General features: G+C 39.9%; 1 protein-coding gene across 6 annotated transcripts in view; it reads left to right on the forward strand.

Moving 5' to 3' along the window:
• The first annotated feature begins 153 nt into the window (after window positions 1-153).
• CDCA2 (cell division cycle associated 2) overlaps window positions 154-24,989 on the forward strand; it is a 30,055-nt gene continuing 5,219 nt past the window's right edge. For 2 of the 6 annotated variants that reach the window (XM_073324926.1, XM_073324925.1), the window contains exons 1-16: window positions 154-423; window positions 2,133-2,224; window positions 2,685-2,724; window positions 3,537-4,240; window positions 7,432-7,559; window positions 10,223-10,373; window positions 11,324-11,535; window positions 13,427-13,514; window positions 14,706-14,944; window positions 15,619-15,706; window positions 17,774-18,030; window positions 18,479-18,530; window positions 19,608-19,672; window positions 20,471-20,596; window positions 21,128-21,311; window positions 23,530-24,858. In XM_073324926.1, coding sequence (XP_073181027.1) covers window positions 3,697-4,240; window positions 7,432-7,559; window positions 10,223-10,373; window positions 11,324-11,535; window positions 13,427-13,514; window positions 14,706-14,944; window positions 15,619-15,706; window positions 17,774-18,030; window positions 18,479-18,530; window positions 19,608-19,672; window positions 20,471-20,596; window positions 21,128-21,311; window positions 23,530-24,824 — 3,429 coding nt within the window. In that variant the 5' untranslated portion in view covers window positions 154-423; window positions 2,133-2,224; window positions 2,685-2,724; window positions 3,537-3,696 and the 3' untranslated portion in view covers window positions 24,825-24,858. Of the gene's footprint in view, window positions 424-1,825; window positions 2,225-2,684; window positions 2,725-3,536; window positions 4,241-7,431; window positions 7,560-10,222; window positions 10,374-11,323; window positions 11,536-13,426; window positions 13,515-14,705; window positions 14,945-15,618; window positions 15,707-17,773; window positions 18,031-18,478; window positions 18,531-19,607; window positions 19,673-20,470; window positions 20,597-21,127; window positions 21,312-23,529; window positions 24,859-24,989 lie in introns of those variants that run through there. The other 4 variants (XM_073324928.1, XM_073324931.1, XM_073324929.1 and 1 more) reach the window with 4 other exon arrangements.

Here is a 24,989-nt window from a genome sequence, read left to right on the forward strand (position 1 = left end):
GGGCCAATTACTCCCTAGACTTCTGATTGGCCAGGGAGTAATTGGCCCCTGTGTCACGTGGGGATGGACCAGCCGTTTGATGGGCCGTATTTCAAAACTAGTGCGCCATCCAATCGCGTCGATGCTATGTTTCCTGCGCGCTGCCGGGACTCACTGCAGGGAAAATAGTCCTGGTCCTCGCAGAGGCTTTCTAGGACTATCTGAGCCCCTAAGCCTGCCGGAGGTGGCCTTCTTCCTGCCACCCCACTGGTCTGGAGGGCATGTGCCCAGGTTGATGCGGCTCTCGGCGCGGGATGACCATGCGGAGGGATACGCACGGTGCAGGCCTTGCAATGAGTTTGAATGAAGAGGCGGGTCCAGCCCGTCAGCCGTAGTTTTCCTCTCGGTCGGGTCGTCCTGGATTCGGGAACCGTTGTGTGTGAGGTGGGGGGCTGTGAGAGGGGGAGGGGTGCTGGAGGGGATATGAGAGGGGGGATATGGGAGAGGTGGGGAGGGGGGATGAGAGAGGGAGAGGTGCTGGGGGGAGGAGGGACGGGAGAGGTGGGGAGCAGGGATGAGGGAGGGGTACAGGGGGAGAGGTGGGGAGGAGGGATATGAGAGAGGGAGGGGTGCTGGGAAGAGAGGTGGGGAGGAGGGATGAGAGGGGGAGGGGTGCGGGGGGAGGAGGGATGGGAGAGGTGGGGAGGAGGGATGAGAGGGGGAGGGGTGCGGGGGGAGGAGGGATGGGAGAGGTGGGGAGGAGGGATGAGAGGGGGAGGGGTGCGGGGGGAGAGGTGGGGAGGAGGAATATGAGAGAGGGAGGGGTGCGGGGGATATGAGAGGGGGGAGAGGTGGGGAGGAGGGATGAGAGGGGGAGGGGTGCGGGGGGAGGAGGGATGGGAGAGGTGGGGAGGAGGGATGAGAGGGGGAGGGGTGCGGGGGGAGGAGGGATGGGAGAGGTGGGGAGGAGGGATGAGAGGGGGAGGGGTACGGGGTGGGGAGGGGGGATATGAGAGAGGGAGGGGTGCGGGGGATATGAGAGGGGGGAGAGGTGGGGAGGAGGGATGAGAGGGGGAGGGGTGCGGGGGGAGGAGGGATGGGAGAGGTGGGGAGGAGGGATGAGAGGGGGAGGGGTGCGGGGGGAGGAGGGATGGGAGAGGTGGGGAGCAGGGATGAGAGAGGGAGGGGTATGGGGGGAGAGGTGGGGAGGAGGAATATGAGAGAGGGAGGGGTGCGGGGGATATGAGAGGGGGGAGAGGTGGGGAGGAGGGATGAGAGGGGGAGGGGTGCTGGGGGAGGAGGGATGAGGGAGGGGTACGGGGTGGGGAGGAGGGATATGAGAGAGGGAGGGGTGCGGGGGATATGAGAGGGGGGAGAGGTGGGGAGGAGGGATGAGAGGGGGAGGGGTGCTGGGGGAGGAGGGATGGGAGAGGGAGGGGTACGGGGTGGGGAGGGGGGATATGAGAGAGGGAGGGGTGTGGGGGATATGAGAGGGGGGAGAGGTGGGGAGGAGGGATGAGAGGGGGAGGGGTGCTGGGGGAGCAGGGATGGGAGAGGTGGGGAGCAGGGATGAGAGGGAGGGGTACGGGGGGAGAGGTGGGGAGGAGGGATATGAGAGGGAGGGGTGCAGAGGATATGAGAGGGGGAGAGGTGGGGAGGAGGGATGAGAGGGGGAGAGGTGCTTCGGGGAGGAGGGATGAGAGAGGGAGGGGTGCTTCGGGGAGGAGGGATATGGAAGGGGTGCTGGGGGAGGAGGCGGATATGAGAGAGGGAAGGGGGATGGGGGATCTGAGAGAGTGGGATGGGGTATTGTAGAAATTGAAAAAATGTCCATGGGAACAACAGGATCTATATGTGGGGGGAATTGCTTGATAGACCCTTGGGCACTGGGGCTCTTCTCCGCGGCCCCTCTGGGAGCAGTCTCCTTCCCCCACCCCCACCCCTTTGCAGGACCTCTTTGTCAGCTGTTGCTACACAATCCAGTGACACTATTGAGGACATGTGCAGTCTACTTGCCTTTCTTTTTGTGGTGCCTGCACCTCCTTTGGGTGGGGGGAGGAACGTGCACCAGCCGGTGTGAATCTTTGAGCGTACCCATCCAACAAACGTTCCTCTTTTCTACCCATCTCCTTTCGTTTCTTTATGTTGCCCAGTTGTATGCCGGACACCTCCTGTACCCCCAAAAGCATCCAATCTAACTTCAGATGTTGGCACAAGAAGGGAACAATAAAACAATTAGAAGTAGGTATGTGGAAGGAAGGACTGGATTGTGTGTTTGGTTTTGCTTGACAGGTGCACAGCATGGTACAGCAGGCTCTTTTCTTTAAAAGCACCTGTTATTTTTTTAAAGGAACAACCTACTCTTAATACTTGGCAATCTCTGCCTTTCCCCACATTACTTATGCCATCTACCAAAGCAGTCTTCAGCTTTTCAAACGGGAAGGGCTGCTTTGATAATCAAAAGCTGTAGCATTAGTTACTTTGGAATGTTTGTGTAATAATATTTTGTCACATTGTGACAGCTTATTTAAGCATTGTTGTGATGCTATTGCGCAAGACTTGTGCGATACTGGGCTTAATTTTGGGTGGCTTATTTTTTTTTTTTGTTCTGTTTAACGTGACACTATCTTATTGCCCTACTTTGGGTGTTAAAATGTTTTCTTTTTGTTTAAATAAACAAACTGATTTGTCCTGTTATGCTTTAGATGAACATTATCTCAGAGGGAGGAGATTTCCCTTAAGAAAGTGAGTACCAGCTAGTACGTTCTTGTTCGTGTGGCGTTGTCAATATCTGCCAAAAGATCATTGGATTCTAGACTGGGCAAGTTGTAATAAAAGTGCAAGTTTTAGTAATGCAGCCCTTTTACAATGAATGACTGGCTGAGTTCCCAATAGATCTTGAAGTCAGTGGGAGTTGTGGGTGCTCAGCACTTCTGTAAAATCAGTCCATTTTAGTTAGGTGCCAAAACATAGATTTAAGAGGATAACTTTTTAGACGTTCACTATTTGAAAATTTTGGCCAAGCGTATGTTTGAATGCTTAATTGTGTATGTGTGGGAGAAGACCTTTAACTCTCAATCTTGCATTGAAATAAATGCATCTAGTATTCAGTGTGCGATAAGTGCCACAAATTAAGCTTTAGAGCTCCAGTGCGATCATATCTATAGTTCTACATACTTAAATCTAACGTTTATTTCAATGTGACAAAACTAAGTGGAAGATCAGTTACTCGAGATTTCAAAGTCTCAAAAAAAAATCTAAGTAGTGATTTATATATAAACCAAAACTCTACTGCACATGAAAATTATCACTGTGTAGTATTAACACAAAAACCTGTTGGATAAGGGGCAAGATTTAAAATAGATGTGCAGGGGCGGGGGGAGGCTTGAATTTTCTGACTTTGGTGATTTGGAAATCTCCATCCTAATGTTGCATTAGCATAGTTTTTTGTGTGTGTTTAATACAGATATCCACATACTTCAGAATATTGTGCATATAATATCTGATATTTACAGTAAACTTCAGAGCTAACATTTCATACTTCCTTCCCTCCATAGGAAGGACGACTGCATCTTCTAACAGCTTTACAGCGTCTGCATGTTGTGGCTGTTGCTTTTACAAAAAAACATAAACATGTTCTTAATGACAGAGCTGTGATTACAAGAGAACAACAAGACTGATCATATTTTTTTGGAAGCTCAGAATACAGTACTGACTATGCGCAGACAATCTAGACAAATTATAAATACTGTTGCTGATGTCAAAGAAAATGGGAAAGGAATTATTGAAGAAGACGGAGATATTTCTTCTATGCCTGTTCCAAAAGACAAGATTGTCAGAATGGATGAATCAAAAAGCACAAAGGTTTCAGAAATGGAAAATTTAAATGGCAGGAACCCCACAAATGTGCAGAAACCCAGAGTGAAATGCAACAAATACGTAGGGAGAAAATTATATCAGAAGAGTAAGGATGATAGTAAACTGGCAGTTTATGAAAGCCTTTCTGTTAAACAAAAAGGAAACTTACCTGAACCTTCCTTGTCCTTTTTGACATCAAACAAACTGCAAAGTCCTTTTTCAGAAGGCAGACCTACATTTTTGGGTGAGGCTAGCTATCTGACACCAAACAAAGGTGAAGCAGATGTAAAACCTAATTGTGGAACATCAGAGAAATTAATGAGGAAACCTATTGATTTTGCTCATGTAACAATAGCTGAATTTGGGATTACTCCAGAGTCTTTTACTGCTAAGCCATCTGTAGGTAAGGATTGATAAGGTGACTGTAAAAATGAAAATTTTCAAAATATTGTGCTTCATATGTAAGCAAGAACACACCTGGTATCTTGCATAATTTACATTCCCCTAAATTTTTAATGGTGGACATGAATCCCTCTCCAGAGATTTCAGGGCATTTGGGACAACTTTTACATGAAAAATGCTCTTAAATTGGATTGGAATGTGGTGGGTGGAAGCTGTCAAGTAAGAAAACTTATTTGAAATCTGAGGGTCTTTAATTTATGCTGAAATCCATCTAGTTAAAAAATTAAAACAAAACAAAGTTGTTTTAAAAATCCCAAGATTGCCGACATAGCTGGAAGTACTGTTGAAATGGGCAATAGAATTGGCTTCTCACAGGCCCAAAAGGTTAAAATTTTTGAAGGTGCCTTCAAGTATGACTGTTTATATTGCTGGATCTCACTTACAGTTCATCAAACCAAAATGATGCTGTAATGGATAAACAGCATAAGCTACCCATAATGCAAATATGCTGAGTTCAATATAAAAGATTGATATGACTATGTAAAATGGCAAAATGATTTATTTTCTGATTGGGTGGATGTCAGTTTCATTCACAGAGTAATATGACATAATGGGCATTTCTGGTAATAACAGATATAGGTTTTACAAGCAGTGAGTTGGAAATAGTGCAGGAGAGAGAAATTGTGAAGAATTGGCCAACATTCACTCTACTTGGCATGTAGAGTAATTTCCTATTAATCATATGTTTTCTTGAGTAGAGGGGAAATACTCTGACTTCCTAAAGCCAACATGAGATGGGGAATAGAATCAGCTGGAGGAAATTTTGCAAAAGTAACACTGGGAACTTTCTTCATCCCATGTGCTTTATAGCAAATTTTGATGTTTCTGTCAATGGCATAGACTCATAAGTACAACTAAGTGTGCAATTTCACAATCAGTAGGTAGGGCTTCTTGAAATCCAAATGATCATTTTACACCGGGATAAAGTAATGGTGATTATTCCACAGCACAGCCTTTTATATGTTCTAGCTACATTAACATTACAAAAAGAAAAGGAGTACTTGTGGCACCTTAGAGACTAACCAATTTATTTGAGCATGAGCTTTCGTGAGCTACACTTCCGATGAAGTGAGCTGTAGCTCATGAAAGCTCATGCTCAAATAAATTGGTTAGTCTCTAAGGTGCCACAAGTACTCCTTTTCTTTTTGCGAATACAGACTAACATGGCTGTTACTCTGAAATTAACATTACAATTTTCAACTGTCCCTGTTTAAAGGCACAAAAGAGCAAATAAGGATGGGATGTTAAACCAGTTTGAAAACATGTTCAATAACCTATCTAGGAACTGTCAATATGGTTCCCCCAGGAAAACAAACAGTGTTAGACCTCAGTTTGGGGATACATGGGTTTTGGGTTTTTTTCCGATGCTAGAGAGCTGAGGGAGGGTAGTCTTGCATGGCACCATTCTCTCCCACTCTTAGCCCCAAACCCTGTGGAAACCCAGCAGAACTTCCCATGAAAGCTTATGTTGATCATTGCGGCATTAACTTTCTATTTCCTGGGTCTTGTACTCTGGAGAAGTGTTGAGTGTAAGAACATTCATGCTGCCAAGGAAAGGGACACCCAGGGATTGCCCAAAGATTGATTTGAGGAAGTTTTTCCTTTAAGCCTTTTTGTTTTTCCTTTGTGAAGACCTTTTCTTGGTTTCCCTAACTTTCTGCATTGCAGCACTATTTGCCTGATGGTCTTTTGTATCCAGAGAGGAAACTGTTTTGTTTGTTTATTTATTTATTTTTTTTTTACATATTATATGAGAGAGAGACACACACACAAACCCCTCCAACGCATTATTAAGGATCTACAACCTATCCTAAAGGATGACCCAACACTCTCACAGATCTTGGGAGACAGGCCAGTCCTTGCCTACAGACAGCCCCGCAACCTGAAGCAAATACTCACCAACAACCACATACCACACAACAGAACCACTAACCCAGGAACTTATCCTTGCAACAAAGCCCGTTGCCAATTGTGCCCACATATCTATTCAGGGGACACCATCACAGGGCCTAATAACATCAGCCACACTATCAGAGGCTCGTTCACCTGCACATCCACCAATGTGATATATGCCATCATATGCCAGCAATGCCCCTCTGCCATATACATTGGTCAAACTGGACAGTCTCTACGTAAAAGAATAAATGGACACAAATCAGATGTCAAGAATTATAACATTCATAAACCAGTCGGAGATCACTTCAATCTCTCTGGTCACGCAATCACAGACATGAAGGTCGCTATCTTAAAACAAAAAAACTTCAAATCCAGACTCCAGCGAGAAACTGCTGAATTGTAATTCATTTGCAAATTGGATACTATTACTTTAGGCTTAAATAGAGACTGGGAGTGGCTAAGTCATGCAAGGTAGCCTGTTTCCTCTTGTTTTTTCCTACCCCCCCCCCCCAGATGTTCTGGTTTAACTTGGATTTAAACTTGAAGAGTGGTCAGTTTGGATGAGCTATTACCAGCAGGAGAGTGAGTTTGTGTGTGTATGGGGGTGGGGGGGATGTGAGAGAACCTGGATTTGTGCAGGAAATATCCCAACTTGATTGTCATGCACATTGTGTAAAGAGTTGTCACTTTGGATGGGCTATCACCAGCAGGAGAGTGAATTTGTGTGGGGGGGTGGAGGGTGAGAAAACCTGGATTTGTGCTGGAAATGGCCCACCTGATGATCACTTTAGATAAGCTATTACCAGCAGGACAGTGGGGTGGGAGGAGGTATTGTTTCATATTCTCTGTGTATATATAAAGCCTGCTGCAGTTTCCATGATATGCATCTGAGGAAGTGAGCTGTAGCTCACGAAAGCTTATGCTCTAATAAATTGGTTAGTCTCTAAGGTGCCACAAGTACTCCTTTTCTTTTTACCCCCTACCCTGAAACTGTTGTGGAGTTTTCTTTGTCTAACTGTCTTTTAATTGTTCCAGTGAAGTAAGTAATACACAACCAAGGTTTCAAATGCTTGCTGTTTTATTTTTCCTTCTAATGAAGACAACATTGCAAATATAAAACTTTGTATAACACCTACATTTTTGAAATAGAAGCAATTTCCCTGCTATTGTAAGAGACTTGTAAGTGTTCTTCTGAAGCTTCATTGTGCTTTTCTTCTTGCTTTGTTTTCATTCCAGGGAAATCCCTGGCTTTAAAACTTAGGCGCAGATCTACGATTGGAGTACGGGGTTCCCCTGAAAATAATAGCCTTATTCGATACCTTGCCCAACAAAGGAGGAACAGAACCAAAGACCCTTTCACAAAGGTGGGAATTTTTTTCAGAGTTGTGCAATATGGCTGGTGGAGGAAATCCGCTTCAGATATTTATCATGTCTTGAATGAATGTGACAATGTTCACCATTTCACTTTTATAGTCAAAAGCTTTTTTTCTTTTTTTAGTTTAGATTTTGAATGTGGAGAAAATCCGGCTATGTCTACACTACCATCTTAGTTGAGCTAGGTTAGGTCGACTTAGTCACTGCAGTAATTACTGTGGTGGCTGATGTCCACACTACCCACCTGTTGGTGGTACATGTCCTCACCAGGAGCGCTTCCACTGACTGAAGAAGGAAGCCACTGGAGCCCAGCTGCCCCCCTGGGCTTCTCGCCTCCCAGCACGTTCCCAGCCAGGAGCCTGGGAGGCAGGTTGGCTTGGGGGGATCTGGCAGCAGCTAGGCTTGGGAGCCAGGAGCTGAGCTTTCTTGTGAATTTCACTGCTGGGGCAGAGCTGTGAAACTGACAAGACAGCAAACAGCTGATGTAAGGAATGCAATGTCTGCATTGTCCTAACTACATCAACATAAGCCTCTCATGGAGGTGGAGTTAGGGCACTTTCATCCGTGGGAGCGAGGCTGTAGTGTGTACACTGACATAATTAGGTTGCTGTAAAGTGTCTTATGTCAACCTAACGGTAGTGTAGAGCAGGCCTAAACTGGACTGAAGGAAAGAGAAGGCAAGTCTGAAGGAAGAAAACAAAAATAGAAATAACAATGGACTGACTTCTGATTCTTAACAGTGTTTCTACTGAGAATTGTGGGGAGCTAAAGTTGAGGCCAACTGCCTCCAATAGATGTATTTTAGTAACTCAGATTATTATATATTGAAAAAGAGTTAGCTTAAAACACTGTGACGGTAAAGCTACACTTCAAAAACTGTTAACCCCTCTTCTTTTTATACCGTTTTCCCATACCCCACCCTGGGGTTTGCTAGCTATTTTCTTGTATGTTTGTTGCTCAAGTAATGTTAATGAACCTCCTTTTAAAAAATCTAAGAGGAAAACATGTTAGATCTGGGCTACTTAAAAACTTTGCTTTAGAAGAGACTGAGGCCGTTTTTACAGCTTAATCTTTACAGCCCATTTGTGGAACTTCCTCAAAATGTGTACATCTGTTTGGGTTATTGGATTGAAAAACGTTGTTCTGTATTGGAAAATTAAAACAAGTTTTAAACACTGGAAAGGTTAGGAGTAGATAGTAGAAACCTAAAGGTAAAAAATATTACAGCGATGTTGTAATGATGTCAAAACCAAGCATTACAAGCCCAGGACATTCTGAATTAAGGTTATGTTTAGAATAAATCGGAGCATTTTCAAGTATGGAGATGCACATGTAAGTTGCCCAAAGAATCTCCACTCTGTCTTGCAATAACAGTATAATAATGACAAAGGCATGTTAGTGGGTGTGGTCCCAATTATATTAGACTGACTTTAAAGAATCATTCATTTTTATTTTTATTTTTTTTCATGTCTTTTTCCTCTCATGGTGTCACTACAGGGCTAGATGCCTTATGTGGGTATTGTCATACCTTTACATTTTTGGATTTCCTATAGCTGTACATATAGCTCCTGAATTTCTTGGATTTGTAATGTTTGGTTTTTGCAATAATTACAAAGTATTAAGCCTGTTTAAGGCATATTTTTTAAAACATACATATTAAATTTCTTAATGAACCCAGTTTTTAATTACTTTTAACTCCTGGATGAAGTAATGGATCTTAAAGTGCCGTGAGTTTGGAAAAGGCTGATATTTTTCATACGTAAGAGGCTGGATTTCTGTTTTAAGTGCAAAACAAAACACAGACTTAATTATGGAGTCACAAACCATGTTTTCCACTGAATGCATCCGATGAAGTGAGCTGTAGCTCACGAAAGCTTATGCTCAAATAAATTGGTTAGTCTCTAAGGTGCCACAAGTATTCCTTTTCTTTTTGCGAATACACACTAACACGACTGCTACTCTGAAATCTAAAATTATAGTGTACGTATCTGTTAACATCTTGTAAGATATCACTTTAAGGTGTATTTGCTTTTTACATATGTTCAGTTCATGCTTTTACATCATAAAGTGCCTGCTTGTGTGCATCATAAGGTTATGGCCATATTGAAGACCTGGGGTCCAGTGTTCATTTCACTGGACCTATCACTCCAACATGCCACTGAAGTCAAATTTTTAACTGTCCACTCTTTCTTTCCTCTTCTTCTGAGGTATAACTGGAGGTTGATTTAATTTAATTTTCAGGAGTTCTAGGTGTGTGTGTGTGTGTGTTTTTGTTTGTTTGTTTAATAAAATGCCAGTGTTGTATGTAGTTATGTTTAAAATATAGAAAAATGCTGTCACTTGTACAATTTAGTTGACATGAATGTGAATGGGGCGGGCATAGGCAAACTGCTTTGGAGGGATAAGCGGAGGAGAAAGGGAGTCAAACTGTATTGTTGTGTAGCAGTATATTTGAGATTAATCCCTTTTCTACATTTTTCATCACAGAACTCGGGGGCAGTATCCAAGTGAAACACAAGGCCATTTTAAGATGCACTTATTTGTCTCTTTGATTAAGTTTGTGCTGTTGTGTTAACATACTTATTCCTCTTCAGCATTTGTAAGTTCCAACTTTTAAAGAGCATAAATGGATTATTTTTTCATGTCCTAACAGGCCAGCCCTTTTAAACATCAAAATGTTGGCTCGTTAAAGGATAGAATATCTGCCTTCCAGTCATCTTTTCAATCCGCGCAAGAGGACGACGACAGGGCTTGCTTTCCTGGGCTCTCGCAGGAGGAGTGTGTGTCCCGGGCAGCAGGCTATTGTAAGTAATCTGTATCTGCAACCAAAAAAAAGTCAGTAAAGTTGATGGTAATTTAATTTCGGTCTGAATAGTAACCATAAATAATTGTTCTATTGTAATAATCCAGTTTCAAGATGAATTCTGAGTCATGGTTTCACCCGGGGGGGGGGGGGGGAGAGAAGGTAGGTTAACTGAAAGCTCCAGTGTGTTTATCTGTTGCCGAAGTGACTTCTCTGATAGTTTTTACATTATCAAATTTTACGTAGTACTATTCTGACTATGGTTAATATACATTTTGGACAGTTAATCAGGCTTCTTGTCTTTTACTTTTCATTGAATGTGTTTTCATTCACTGTTTTTATTGTTCGCCCCTCTTTCATAATGAATTCATGGATCTAGAGACTGAAGTCATTGGATTGGTCCTTACATTTCTGGTAACAATACCAGTTGTGTGAAGATTGGTGTCCAGTACCTTCTTCAAAAATGCAGTAGTATTTGGAAATTTTATCAAAGAAATAAAATGTATAATTAACATACCCAAATGCTGAATGAACTCCAAATTATTGATAAATTGCCCTATCCTGTAAGGCCTCTAAGCCATCCAATAGGAAAAGGAAATTAACAAATGTTGCACATGAAAAGTCAACGTGGCTCAATGGTAAGTATAGAAAAGATGCCAGAAACTACATTGCTATATTCTACTTCATTACTTACCTGAGCCCTTCTTTATACTACGGCTTTCCATACCATCCACAAAATAGCCATCTAGTTTTGGTGGCTTGCTTTATTTAAAACACCCAAGAATATGAAAATAAGTAATACGGTACTACTTGCAGAATAGAATTCAAAGGATGTTCTTAATTTTGTCTGACTTCTAGAGAGACTTCTAGCTTATCTTATGCAGTGAAGGGGTGTAAATGATCTACATGGAAAATCTAAGCTTTGTTTATTTTATTAACTTACAAATGCAGCTGTCAACGAACCGCCTTTTACAAAACAGCATGAACAGTCTCACATGAGTGACGAGTTAACATCTGAATGCAAGAGTGTTGCTTATGAGGAAAACTTGAAAGAAAAATTAACTAATGGTGATAAAACTGCAGCCAGTATCCAGGTATGCAAGATTGTCTCTCCACCAGAGGAGGTGCCCATCATTGAAACTACTACTGCTATAATTTCAGAGGTATGTGTATATCTTGAAGAGGGTGAGGGGAATTAATTATGAAATTGCATCAGCAGATCCCTCTTGTAGGGATTAAATTCACATTGTGAGCAGTGGAACTGCCAATGTAGCAAAAATCTGTTGGGGGCACTGGTGCATTGATTATACATTCAAATGTAGTCCCACCTCCGTCATCCTTAGTTCCTCTTCTGTCACCAGGAATTATGGGCCCAAAACACAGTGTGGATGTTGTGTGGTTTTTTTGTTCAGTTTTCAGTTTTAAGTAGGCTGTAAAATGTGTTTGCCTGCTGTAAAGTCTTCTAATAGACAATGTTATCTTTTGTCTTGTAATCATACACAGGTTTAATTCACAACTTTCATTTACAGAAATGAATATTTTAATTTTGTAACTTACTACATTTGGCCTCTGAAGATTTCTTGTACGTAGGTCAAATCAAACTTAAAAGTTCTACGTGAGGGTTGAGCTTGATGATAACGATACAGAGCAATACCTCTTCATTGGAAACGCCCTCCGTGTGTGCTCTCGGTTCTGTCTGTTACAACTATGATATTCATGTGGACAAATTTGAACATGCTGTTAACTAATGTAATCGTTCAGAAGAGATGTAAAACAAAGGTTCTCCATGCCTCTCCTCCTCAAGGAAAAAGGCATGTTATTGCCTCTGCACAAATAAAGGAAGGGGGGAGAGAAACACGACTGGATGTAATACAAGCACTACTTAAGATATGCCATACATCAGAATTGCTCGGCCACTGGTCAGGTGTCCTGTCTGATAGTGGCCTCCATCAGAAGCTCCAGAGGAAGATGCAAGTTACCTGCAATAAAAACCAGCCCTTAGGGAAGTTGCTTCTGAACCCACATCAGTTAGTGGGTAACTTGTTCCCTGAAATATATTACTACTTTATTTCTCATATTTTTATTCCTAGCAAATGTACCTCTGATTTTTTTTCCCATTGACATAAATTTCAAATCCTCTTTTGAATTCTGATAAGCTTTTGTCCTTGCTGATATTTTGTGGCAATAAAGTCAACTAAAGAGACTAGTAATGTGATGATGAAAACTGTATTCCTACAGAAGGAATATTACGTGACTCTTTAACATGCATTATATGCTCAAAGAAAAAGGGAAAATGTCATAAGCAGCAGTTGCTATTAAAGTCACCATTTGCCAACAGTTACCTCACAGGTGAAGCTGAACAGTCCTTACCTACAGATAGAATAGAAAGTTAGCAGTTTGGTCCTGTACTCTCAGTCTTCCAAGTGAACTGCAAAGCCTTTTAATATTTTGTCCTCTTCTTTCTTTATATATAGGCCTCAGGCTTGTTAAATTGGGGAGGAGGGGTTGGTTTTGTTTTTATTTTATTTTTGTTACATTGGAAATACCAGGTCTTGCTTCTCTGTGTGTGTTTGAGGACTGGAATTCAGTACTTGTGGGGAGAGGATGTTGAGTCAGAAAACTTAAATCGAGAACCAAAAAGGTTATTTGCTGTTTAACTGAAACACTTGGCAAACACTTAGGAGAAAAGCTTTTTTGTAAAAGTTTCAGCACCCCATCCCTTTAGTTTAGGATTGAGAGCTTCAACTCTTGTCCTCCAGAAGCTCCTCTTTGTCTTACCTTGAGGATCAGAGTTGATACATCAGAGGTGAAAAACAAGCATTTAAAACCACTCCTTTTAAAAAGACTATTTTAGACATAGAAACAAATTTCAATGAGCACAAACAAAATAAATTTTCTTTATGGTTCACTTCTAATAACTGAGTAAGGAAGCTGCGTTCAGGTTTTTGCTTTAAAAATATCCATGACTTTTTTAATATTTTTGAAAACTGTTTTACTGTGTTTCCTTGCATATCAGTATTCTTGTAAAAAGAGCTTTAATTTTCTTTTTTCTAGGAAATTCCCTGTACGCCACCACTTACTGAATCTGGAAGCTTACCTTTAGAGATTATTCCACTAACGGGCATCCCAAAGACACCACGCAGTAAGAAGATTCATCACTACTTCTGTTAATACTCTGTTAGAAGCTTTAAAAACTAAATATGCCTTATTAATTACGTTTCCATTTCACAAGCAGTGATGCTCTCTTTTTCTGATTAGGAGTTTTTCAAATGCAACAGAAGTCAATGTAGCTTTGTGCTGTATTACCAATGCTGGCAAAAAATGTGTCATGAATGAACAAGTAATATTCAATTGCTGCTGCAGAGGAAGCTCAAATTAATCTGGTTTGCAGAATTATGCAGCTCATTTTGCTGTAAACTACAATATTTGGAAATGCTTCTTTCAAATGAGAATTCTATAGAAAATTAGGACCCAATAAGAGTAATAGGAGAGTCTCAAGAGTGTAGAAAAGAAAATAACCCAAAGATAGGAAACAGTCTCATCCTGTAAATGATTCTTTTGCTGTAATTTTGATATTTATTAATCACTCTGAACTTGCTTTGTTTTTCTGAGCATCTAATGGTGTTACCTTTAAAATGCCTTTATCTTCTAAAAAGCTTTATTTTATAACAAGTACTACAACACATTACAAATTTACATTCTAATAAGTTTCAATGCCTCTTCATTCATATCTTAATTTTCGCTTTCTTCTTTAAGTAGTACAGCTCTAAAAGCTAAGTACTCATATAAAACAGTTTTTTCAGTTCTCAAAATGTTTAGTCGAACAATGTGGAATGTGTTTTGTAAAGTTTTATGTCACATAAATAGTAATGATTTGAAGCATACCTTGAGATAGAAGTATCCTTAGACTCTAAGAAAGGTGAGATTGTAATTGAGGAACTTTTATGATTAACATAGATTTCTCATAAAAGTATGATGATCCATCTCTTAGTGACCACTTCCCTTAACTTCATGTTAAACCTCCAAAAAATAGGGAAGTATAACAGACATGCTGACACAATCTTAATTGGAAAGAAAATAATTGCAGTACTATAGCAGCTATATTTTAAACAGAAGAAATAAACAACCATACCTGATATTGTGTGGTGGTAACTCATACATAATCCATCTCTAATGGAGACCACAACTCCAAAAACCTAGCTTTTGAGGAATTCACGCGTTTAAGCAGCTTTTGAGACTAAGTAACAGCATGCATGTATTGCAACAAACGCTGAATTTTTTAACGTTACGTCTGAAGCCCTTAAATCTTGATATTTCTATATTCATTTTGAAGACTTGACTTCTGAGTGTATCAGTGAAGACGTTGGAAGTAATACTAGATCACAGCTAAGCAGAAAGAAAGTTACCTTTGCAGAAGAACTGAGCTTGGAGATATTTGATGAAACCATGCCACCTGTTATGACACCGCAAAAGGGAAACCCTCCATCCAGTGAACAATCCCATAACGGCTCTTCCTGCCTTCGATCTGTTCTGAAGAAAACACCAGTAAAACTACTGATGGAAAGCGTGAAGGTCAGTGTATTGATCTCATAAATATAAACTTGAAACATTAAAGGAGCATTACTGTGTTCGCTACTCAGTAACGTGTGGTGTGTTTTTTTTTTTTTTAAATTTGAGCGATGTTTTCCAAGAAGCATCTTTTTTTGACTAATGGTCTAACAAAATGCATTGGAAGTTGTGTTAAACAGTTGCTAGTGTTGTAAAAGGAGTCTGTCTGACCTTTTTTCGTGTCCGAGGTTTGTCTTGATTTATTTCCAAAGTTTTAGGGGGGCCTTCAACATGTACAGTACACGTTCTAAAAAACAAGATTATCTAATGCTCAGTTTATCCTGATTACTAAGAATTACTTAAAGAAAGAAAAGGAGTACTTGTGGCACCTTAGAGACGAACAAATTTATTTGAGCATAAGCTTTCATGAGCTACAGCTCACCTCAGCTTATGCTGAGATAAAGTGGTTAGTCTCTAAGGTGCCACAAGTACTCCTTTTCTTTTTGCGAATACAGACTAACACGGCTGCTACTCCTGAAACTTAAAGAAAATGAAAGAAGAAACTTAAAGAAACTTTAATTCACCTTTTTCAAAAGTGAACACTGGATAGATTAAACATGAACAGGCAAGCATTATAACAATATAGGTATTACACTACTGCATTGATTAGACAAGAGTAACGCTGTTGATCTTAATAGGAACACACAAGCAATACTACTGGCATGGAAGGAAACGAACCTCTCTTATTCTCTGATCTCTCAAGAAGTTTTGAAGAACTGCAAACAGGTCAGAAATTTTTATACGTTCCTAAACTGGCGCAAACTTTATTTCCTATTAATTAAAAGGGACACTGTCAAGTTGAACTTGATGCTGTTGCTACTGGTCACTTTGTTGCAGAACTTGAGGAAAGAGTGTGTCAGTAAGCAGTGCACAAATGATGCTATTTTATGGGATAGGCGGTACAACGAACCAAGAAAAAGAGGAAACTGTCTATATGCAAAGTGCTGTCAAATTCTCAAAGTGAATGGTGGTGGGGGAAGGAAGACGCTATCACTAATTTCTTACTTTCAGCAATCTTTTTGCAGTAATACAACAGGTACAAAACTTGAAGATGGAAACATGACTTCAAGTTGACAGTGCCCATTTAATTTTTCTTTTTTAATTGTGAGAAGATGTAAGAAAACTGAATATTTAATATACGGCAATATCCTTGGGATACAACTTTTAAAATACTTTCCAAGTTCAAATGTTTTTGGGAAAAATAGGTCATGGTAGAGTTATATACTGACTGTCTGAAATTGCAAATGACAGGGGGGCTTACAGTAGATAAAGGAAGTTCTTTTTTGGCCTGTGATCCTGTTGGACATTGAGTCAGTTCTTAACGTGGAGAACTTTTAAGACCAGGAAGTGTTAATTGATTTGCTTAGTAGCAAGCTTCCTACCCTCTGACTCGGTACTTAATAGTCCAGGGCATACAGTAATTCTGGAGGTGCCATTTTCACTGTACTAAGTCAAACTGAGGTTCTGACCACTTAGTAGTTCTTTTCTTAAATGTTTTATTTAAGCAGAAAACAGGTATTTTCCTGTTTCCTGGCCAAATTACAGATTTAGTCAAATTCCTATTGCATTACGAATTCTGCCTATCTAAGCTACTCCTGTAATGTCAGTTAGATATGGCTCAGTTTGCTTTGTCTTAAACTACTGTGTAGGATTGATGCAGGCTATTCAACAATGACCATGTCTTACCCCAGTGGTGACTGCACTTGTATGATGGAAGAAGGTGGAGTGTGTGAGGGCTCGACCCAAGTGTTGCAGCAGGGAAGGAATTGTCTCACATAGGCATAACTCCTTTCCTGCCCCAGTTGTAATCTGTTCCTGGCCCATACCAAAAGCAAGCTTCTACCCATGTTTATTGACTTAGCTACACTGGTTGGCATATTGGGCCAGGGGATGGAACCAAAAATGTGCTCAGGGTGTGGGGATGGAAAAGCAGTGACACAACATCCATTCGTCTCCTTGCACCCGGAGCCAAGGTCCAGGTTGGCTGTACAGAGGCACAACTAAGTTATATGCAGCCCAGGCCACAATCTTGCTCGTAATTTATTAGTTCGTAAAGCACTGTGGATGAAAGGCACTATATATGCAAGATTACTATAATGCTGACTTCCATAAACATGCCACAATTTAGAAACATGAGCAGTTCTCCACACCACCCAACCAAGGAATCTCACTTCTTTTCTGAAGTGACTATCTTTGATAGGTAGTAGTTCAATCTCTTTAGCCATTTAAAAGATGCTCATTGCGGTGGTGGTGGATGGATAACTGTCCTCCCAGGTTGGACTGAGACGACGAGCATGCAGGCTACTGAAGTGCTGTAAGGTGATAACTTACATTTGATATTGTCTTAACATTTTCGCCATAACCATCGTATTAACACTAACTTTCAAGCAATATTTGGATACATCAGAATGTGGCAGTGTATCTTGCCTATTACGTAGCTTCTTCAGAGGGATCCTAATAAAAGAGTGACGATGGGATTCTCTCTTTTTTTTTTTTTTAGTAGTCAATAGTTTTCTGTTTCTTCCTACCAAAAAACCATAAAGCAATTAATCTTCAGTTCTCGTTTTACAAGAAACTCAAATATGCCTTCTATATTTTTGTCTCCTCTTTCCTTAGCTCTCAAATCTGTAATACTGTAGATCCATACTGAAAAATCCTGTTGACTTCATTAGGAATTCTGTGCTTGAAACAATTGCCTGTTTAAATTCTCTTTATTTTATTTAGAGACTTGAAGTAAAATATTTCCGTTAATCGCATTTGAGGTCACTATGAATTTAATATCTTCTGTTACAGATACAAGCAGTACTAAAACAATAGACAAAACAGATGTGTACAGCTCTGAAAAGCCAATGAAGAGAAAGAAAGTTACTTTTGGAGAGGATCTAAGCCCAGAAGTATTTGATAAAACCTTGCCTGCAAATACACCATTGCGTAAAGGAGCGACCCCAATCAGTAACCCAGGATCACAAAGCGATAGCCCTTCCAAAGTAATAAGTCCTATGAGAGAATCTTTATCCCAGCCAAACTTTGATGACTGTGATGGTGATGATGTGAGTTTGCTTTAAATTATTACAATGGCTTCTTGGTCACTGCAATCAGTTTTATCGTTCCATTTTGTTCCTTTTTTTAAAAAAAATATAAATGTTAAAATCTGGACTGATTTGACATCTTGGAATGGTTACTCTTTAAACACACAATTTTTTGCTTCATTTGCCTTTGGCATCCTGCATAGCTGTTCTGCCTGCAGATTTGCCATCGGAAATGAATTCTGTTACAATATTGGAAGTATGTGGGATTTAGCCTCATTTTGTTTGTTGGGCCTTTCATACTTGTACCATGTTTCATAATGTCTCTACGTGTGACAATTACTAAGTTCCTCTCTTTGCAGGATGAAGGAGAATTCCATTAGGCCATTCATATGCTGTTTTAAGCAGGTTTTTGAAATATTGAAAGAAGGTATGTGTGTGTAATCTATTTATTTATTTATTTTTAATCCAGGAATATGCTAAGCCTCTTGAAGAGTCTGTAGCGGTCCCGGAGAATATGAAAGGTAAAGTTGGGTTATAATATGGCTTCTTAGTTTGTATATTTGATATCTCTTAGCATTTGTGTGTCTTAATTAATGAAAAATTTTAGGGAAAGATGCCAAGACACATACTTACATTTGATATTGAAATATGTTTAATGCTGCTGTTTGATAAACCTTGAAAATAACTTTGGGATAAACAAGACATAACGTTGAAGCATCAGAAATGTTCATTGTTCACTGGCTTGTAGGCCATCTCAACCTCACTGAAACCTCAGAATTTGTTTGTGTGTGCCTGGTCGAAGTTGAATTTACTGCTTGTTTTTCATGTTTTTAACAACTGAGTGCCTAGTGTGATCAGCATGTAAAAAATGCATGATGATGTGGGTGGTGGAGCATAAAGGTTTTATCAGCAAGCATTTAGGACTTGGTTTCACATTCTGCCTAAAACGTATTTCTTCTATCCCTGAACCTGCCTTTGGTTTCGACCTACTAATTTATGGCCTGATCATGCACACTGAATCAGTGGGAGCTTTGCCATTGTCCCTGACTAGGTACAGGATCAATCTCTCGGACAACATTAATTCCTTGTAAAAGCTGGCTCTTTAACTGTGAGGTCCAAGATGAACCGGGCTTAGTAACTTGGATATGTCTGTCTGTTTTGGGGGTTTGTTTGTTTGTTTGTTTTTTGAAGTCTGTATTAATATAGGGATTTTTACAATGTAAACAATAAACACAAGCCAAAAACAAATTAAAACTACAAAAATAAACAAGGTATGTGCATGCCTCTTTCTAAGTAACCACTTTACCTTGCTGCTGTAATCTTTGTCCTCCCTTTGCTTGCCCCAAGCTCGTCAGTTTTTCTTGTACCTGCTTGTCCTATTTCGATTTACAACTGTAAACCTTTTCAGGGCAAAGGCTGTATTGTATGTTTTTTAAAGGGCTTGGCATACTTTATACACTAAACAAATAAGCGTAATGAAAAGAAGGTGAGACAAGGTGTATAGTGAGAGGAGCTATATCTCAGACTTCCCAAGACAGGTATATCTGCTGTTCTTACATAGTTTAACCAAGATTCTTATTTTCCAATGTACTTAACAGACATTAATTCCTTTGATAACAAAACGTCTTGTCCCAGAATAACCCGGTCCTCTACTAAAAGAAAGGTAAGTATCTTTTAATATTTTCTTTTAGTAATTTTTATTGAACTTCCAAATAACAAATTTTATCCTCTCTTCGTATTGTTAGATGTTGGTGAGAAATGATTGAGAGCTTCCCAATTTTACAAAAAAATATTGGTACGGTTAACGAAACAGTGAATGCTTTCATAATTTTATTTTAAAACCTGATTTACGTGTTCCGCACTCAATCTTGCATAATTATAAACTCTTCTTGATGATTTTCAAATTTTATTCCTGTTCACTATACAACTTTTTTGATTGCTGTAAGATCTTCAGGATATATGTGTGCATGGTAGGTCAGTATGCTGCAGGTTGTGATTGATTGTTCCCAGGCAGCAATATTAAAGTATTAATTGATGTGTTAACTTGCTTGCCCAGTAGCCTCATAGCAACATGACGCCCACCTATTAACGTTCCTTGCTTTCAGGAACTTGAGGCTCACAGTTTTCTTGCACAGGATTCTAACACATTCCAATAATATCCCTCACTAGACTCGCTCCATAGAGGTGTATAGCTCTAGTTACAGGTTGGGGCACTTCAGTGAGGAAACAGGATACTCCAGAAGACCAACCCACCCTTCTTAAAATAAATATTAAAAAAGGACACTATATAACTGCATGGGGTTGGGGGTAGGCTTTGTAAATCTATCATGACTTTATAATGAATCAAGTGAAGTGAACATAAGATTTATAACTTTGAGATTGTTATGGCTTCTGGTCTGTATTGTGTACTCTTTTTTTTTTTTTTTTTTTTTTAAAAAAAAGAATTGATGTTCCTCAACAGCATATCAACATTTCAGAAGAGACTGGTGTTAGCATCTTGACCAAAAATGCTCAAGATATTAAGAAGCTAAGAAAGAGCAAGGTTCAAAGAGGAAAGGAAAACAAATCTGCCCCCAAAAGGACACCAGTAAGTAACGGCACACTGCAGTTCTGTGAATACCTCACTTAATTTTTCCTGTTGTCGATATCTCCTGAAATTAATTTCTCATGGATGTCTTCTATAATTACGAGATCTGCTCATAGTGTAAGTTTTTTGGAGAGTTTATTTTTTATGCCACTGCCAACACACTTTTTTTATCTTATAGGTGTCTCACTTTCCCTAATCCCTTCCTGTACCGCGGGTGAAGCTGGGCCCAATAGCCTTTATATACCTGTATTTTTATACCTTTTTTCCTCAAGACTTCTCTTGAGAGGCAGGGGAAACCTTGTACAACAGTACAGTACAGAAAGGACCCCTTAAGCTTTTTCTAAGATGTAACTCCCATACTAGTTGTTGTTGTGTTCAACAATGAATAACTTTGCTCCAGTTACACCCTATTTTCTTAAAATATTACCTAAATGTGTGCTTCTCCCTATAAATTAAACTGTTAGTTGATGTAGATTTATTGAAAAACATAAAAGGGATAATACTGTCTTGGTTTTTTGTAAACCTTTTCAGAAGGCAAAACTTAGAGGTTATGGAGGAAAAAGAGGAAAGAAAAAGGTAGAAAAATCCTTGTATGGTCAGAGAGAAGTAGCTTCCAAGAAACCTCTTTTGAGCCCAATTCCTGAGATCCCAGAGGTCTTCTCTTCTGCACCATCTTCTCCGAACTCACCTCGGACCCACGTTTTGCTCTTCTCAGGTAATATAGTCTTTCTCCTTTTCAGCCACTTTAACTTTTGCAGTCAATCCTAAAACTGTAAAAGCTGTTAACTTTCTAGCCTCTACGCATACGTAAAAAGTCTAATAAATCTGACCTTTATCATCTTGTGAAGAGGAATTCTGGAGAAAGGGGCTGGGGCGGGGAGAAGAGAGGGGAAGGATCGTACTTCAGTGATATGATCCAGGAATCTATGGTGCTGTTACAAAGCCCCAAACTGGATAAAACTGACCTCTTACAATGTAGCAATTGAAATTGTTACAAGAAGAGCCCATCAGATAAATGGGCTGATAGGTTAAGACTATCATTGAGGTGGTCAGTCCTAAACTTTGTGGTTTTTTTGGGGTTGGCTAGGTCCTCAACCTCAGGCTATCTTGTGTGATTTTTAGTTTGTTGTAATTTTTTTTTTTTTTAAATGAATGGATTGACACAACTGAGGGACCAGAGGGGTATACTTTATCCATTCCATTAAACAAAAAAATTGGCCAGGTTATTGTGAATACCTTAGAGGAATTTGAAATCTGCATGTCGTTAATCACTGATATGCCCAAAGGATGTTTGATTAGCTCACTTGCCAAATTATATCTCCTTTTTTTGAGCTTTGGACGAACTCATGATGGGATTTAAAAAAAAAAATGAATTTTTTTTTAGTCGTAAGCATCTATGAACAAACTGGAAATCTTATGTTTCCCTGTCTACCTCTGTTTTAACATTTTACATATAGTGTAAGTCTGTGCATGCACCCAAAACTGGTTCTCTAAAGAATGGGTTCTCAAGATTTTGGGATCCTGTGACCCCATGTCATGTGGCCTCAGAAGGCTAGATCTAGATCTGTTCTTCTTTTTCTATAAACTGCAACCTCTAGCTTGTTCGTCTCCTGGTAGTGAGGGTCAACTATTCGAAAGCTATTTTAGTAAAACTGATACTTCTGCCTCAGGAATACTGGATTTTTTTTTTAATTTAAATAACTAGCAATATGCTTTACACTGCACAAAAGAGAAGACCGGTTTCCTGCTCTCAGGAGCTTAAGTTCTCAGACAACTCAAACAATACAAGCATGTTGACAGGATGGCCAGAAGATCAGTATCTCAGTGCTGCAAAAATGTTGTGGCTGGAAAGAAATAGGATATTTATAAACTAAAAATTCATTAGTTTGGTACTACAGTTGAGACTTGGGTAGTGTTCTGATTTTTTTTTTTTTTTTTTTTTTTTTTTTTTGAGGGATTTGAAAGAAAAGTGAGTTTCAGGCATGTGTATCATAAAAGGAAGTGCAAAGAAGTGTGAGAGAAACCAATGGAATAGTAGAAGTGGGAAGCTTGATGCAGAGTGCTAAATTGAATACAGTGAGGCATACAGAACATGAACTGTAATATTTAATTTTCACGGGGGGGACCTTGTGTCTATAGTGCAATAGTAAGTTAAGCAGCTGGAAGAAAAGACAGACTGATTAGAAGCAGCATTGTGTCTTGTCTACTATAGAAGGCAGGTGGCCTGCAGCCATGTTGGTTATGATAGCTTGGAGCATGTCCTCTATTAATAGAATTCTCTTTGAGCCAAGAGAGGGAAGGGTTAATGCTTTCCTCCACCAGCACCCCTGGCTCCTTTAAATGTTCTCAGTCAACGCAATCTGGAGTGATCTTTGCACTGGGAATTGTGACATTTTACCTCTCAAATCAACTTCAACTTCAAGTAAACCCTAACTTAATGAGAAATGAAGAGTCATCTAAAATGCTAGCATCAAAGCCTCTTTCGGATTAGTGTTTCTGGGCAGCTCATAATTCTGCCCATGATTGAAATGATATTGCCTAGCTGGTCCTGATGCACATGAACATGTCAGGCCTCTTCTGAAAGAATGCTGCTTCCCTCTGCCTTTATTAATTTGACTGAAACCAGTCCGTCTCGTTCAAACTTTCCTATAAAATTCTGATTATTTGTAGGATGGTCTGACTAGAAAGACTGTGTCCTTGGGTGGATGAGCGGTGCGGAATAGCTTTGACAATAACTACCAATGTTAGCTACTTGAAACAGCTCTTTCTTTGGGAGGAGGTGTAAAATGCTGTGGCGGCTTTACTTCTTAGTTTCAAACGATTGCAATCTTTTTGAAATTTTGCATTTACTTTCAGGTGTTCTCTTGAGTATAACGAAGCAAACTTATGTCAATTCAGCTTTTTTAAATTGTAAACTTTGTATATCCTTTTAGATTATTCCAAATCCACCAATGCCCACAGAGGATCTATGAATGAAGTCGTTGAACAGAAAAAAGTGATTGGAAGAAACCAAAGGAAAGTGCCTATAACTAACAAATGTCCAAACACTAGAGACCTTGACGTTGTAGAAGCCGGCAGCACCGGTGGCATCGAGTGTCAGTCATCAGACATTGGCCCTGATCCTGCTTCAACCATTAATATTGAGGTGCTTAATATACAAGAAAGCATTCAGACAGAAAATGAGCTGGGATCACCCTTAATGTCGCTAGAACAGAAAGAGAGTGATGTTTGTGTGAATAATCAGACCGATGAAGAAGATAGCAATGATAAGACCACCTGTGAGCAGTCTGAGTCCAGTCTTATGACAGAACACACTTCACCTGTCATTGTAAAATCAAATTCTCTTTTGCCACGACTAAACACAGTTATGCAAGAAATTAAGAGCACGTCCCCATTTGATACATCTGACAATAAAGACAGTGAAAAAGAGAGAGCTGTCTTAATAGAAAATGAACGTTTGCCGGAAAGTGATCATCCTTCAGATAACTCCGAGATGCTAAAGGAGCTAGAGTTCTTCAACCTGCAGGACATCGGTGTAAGTGAAAATACTCAAACTGGATGTTCTATTACAGACTTTGCAAGAGAACGAACAGCTGACAGTGACGCCAATGTTAAAGGGTTCAAAAGGCCTTCAAGAAAAGGCAGGAGAAGCACTATCTACTTTTCTGAACTTGAGAAACTCCATTTTGAAGCACTTGGAAACAAACTGTCTGGTTCCTTTACTAATAAGCAAGAATCCCGAATAGAAAATGACTCAGAAATGTTTAGTGATCTACATTACTCTATAGAGCAGTCCTTCTTGAAGGCGAGTGAGAATCCTGAAAAAAAGGTAAGACGCAGTATGAGGCTGCATAAAAATGCAGAAAATGAGGGACTTGCGTGGATTAAAATACCTACTGAGATTCACAAGAACTCTTTGTCAGATTCTGGTCGCAAATCGAGGCGGACGATGTATGCATCCATCTTTAAAGAATCTGAGAACATTCATCAAAGACCAGAAAATTGGATCCAATTTTCAGCTTTGAGGAAAGAGAACAATGAGCGTGTTCCTGTTGCAGGAGGCTCTTGCAAAACACGGAGGAGGAGCATGTGTGCATCCACTTCCCAGGAAACCAAAAATATAACTCAAACAGGGAAAAAGAGAAGGGCAAGCCATGTGTACAATGATAAAAACTACCAAAAGGAGTCTGAAATGCAAGTATCCTTTGAGAACGATCCTAATGCCTAGGCAAAATGGGCCATCTCTTTTTAAAAAGAAAAAGGTCAGTATGTTAATGTGGATTTTCTTTGGCTTCAGTTCAGTTATCTGTATTTAAAAGTATCGCTTAGAAATAGGGAATGACTTATTTCTCTGGTCACAAAGACATTTGTATAAATATTCATTTTACTTGTT

Source organism: Lepidochelys kempii, chromosome 26 (assembly GCF_965140265.1).
Source record: "Lepidochelys kempii isolate rLepKem1 chromosome 26, rLepKem1.hap2, whole genome shotgun sequence".
NCBI lineage: Eukaryota > Metazoa > Chordata > Testudines > Cheloniidae > Lepidochelys > Lepidochelys kempii.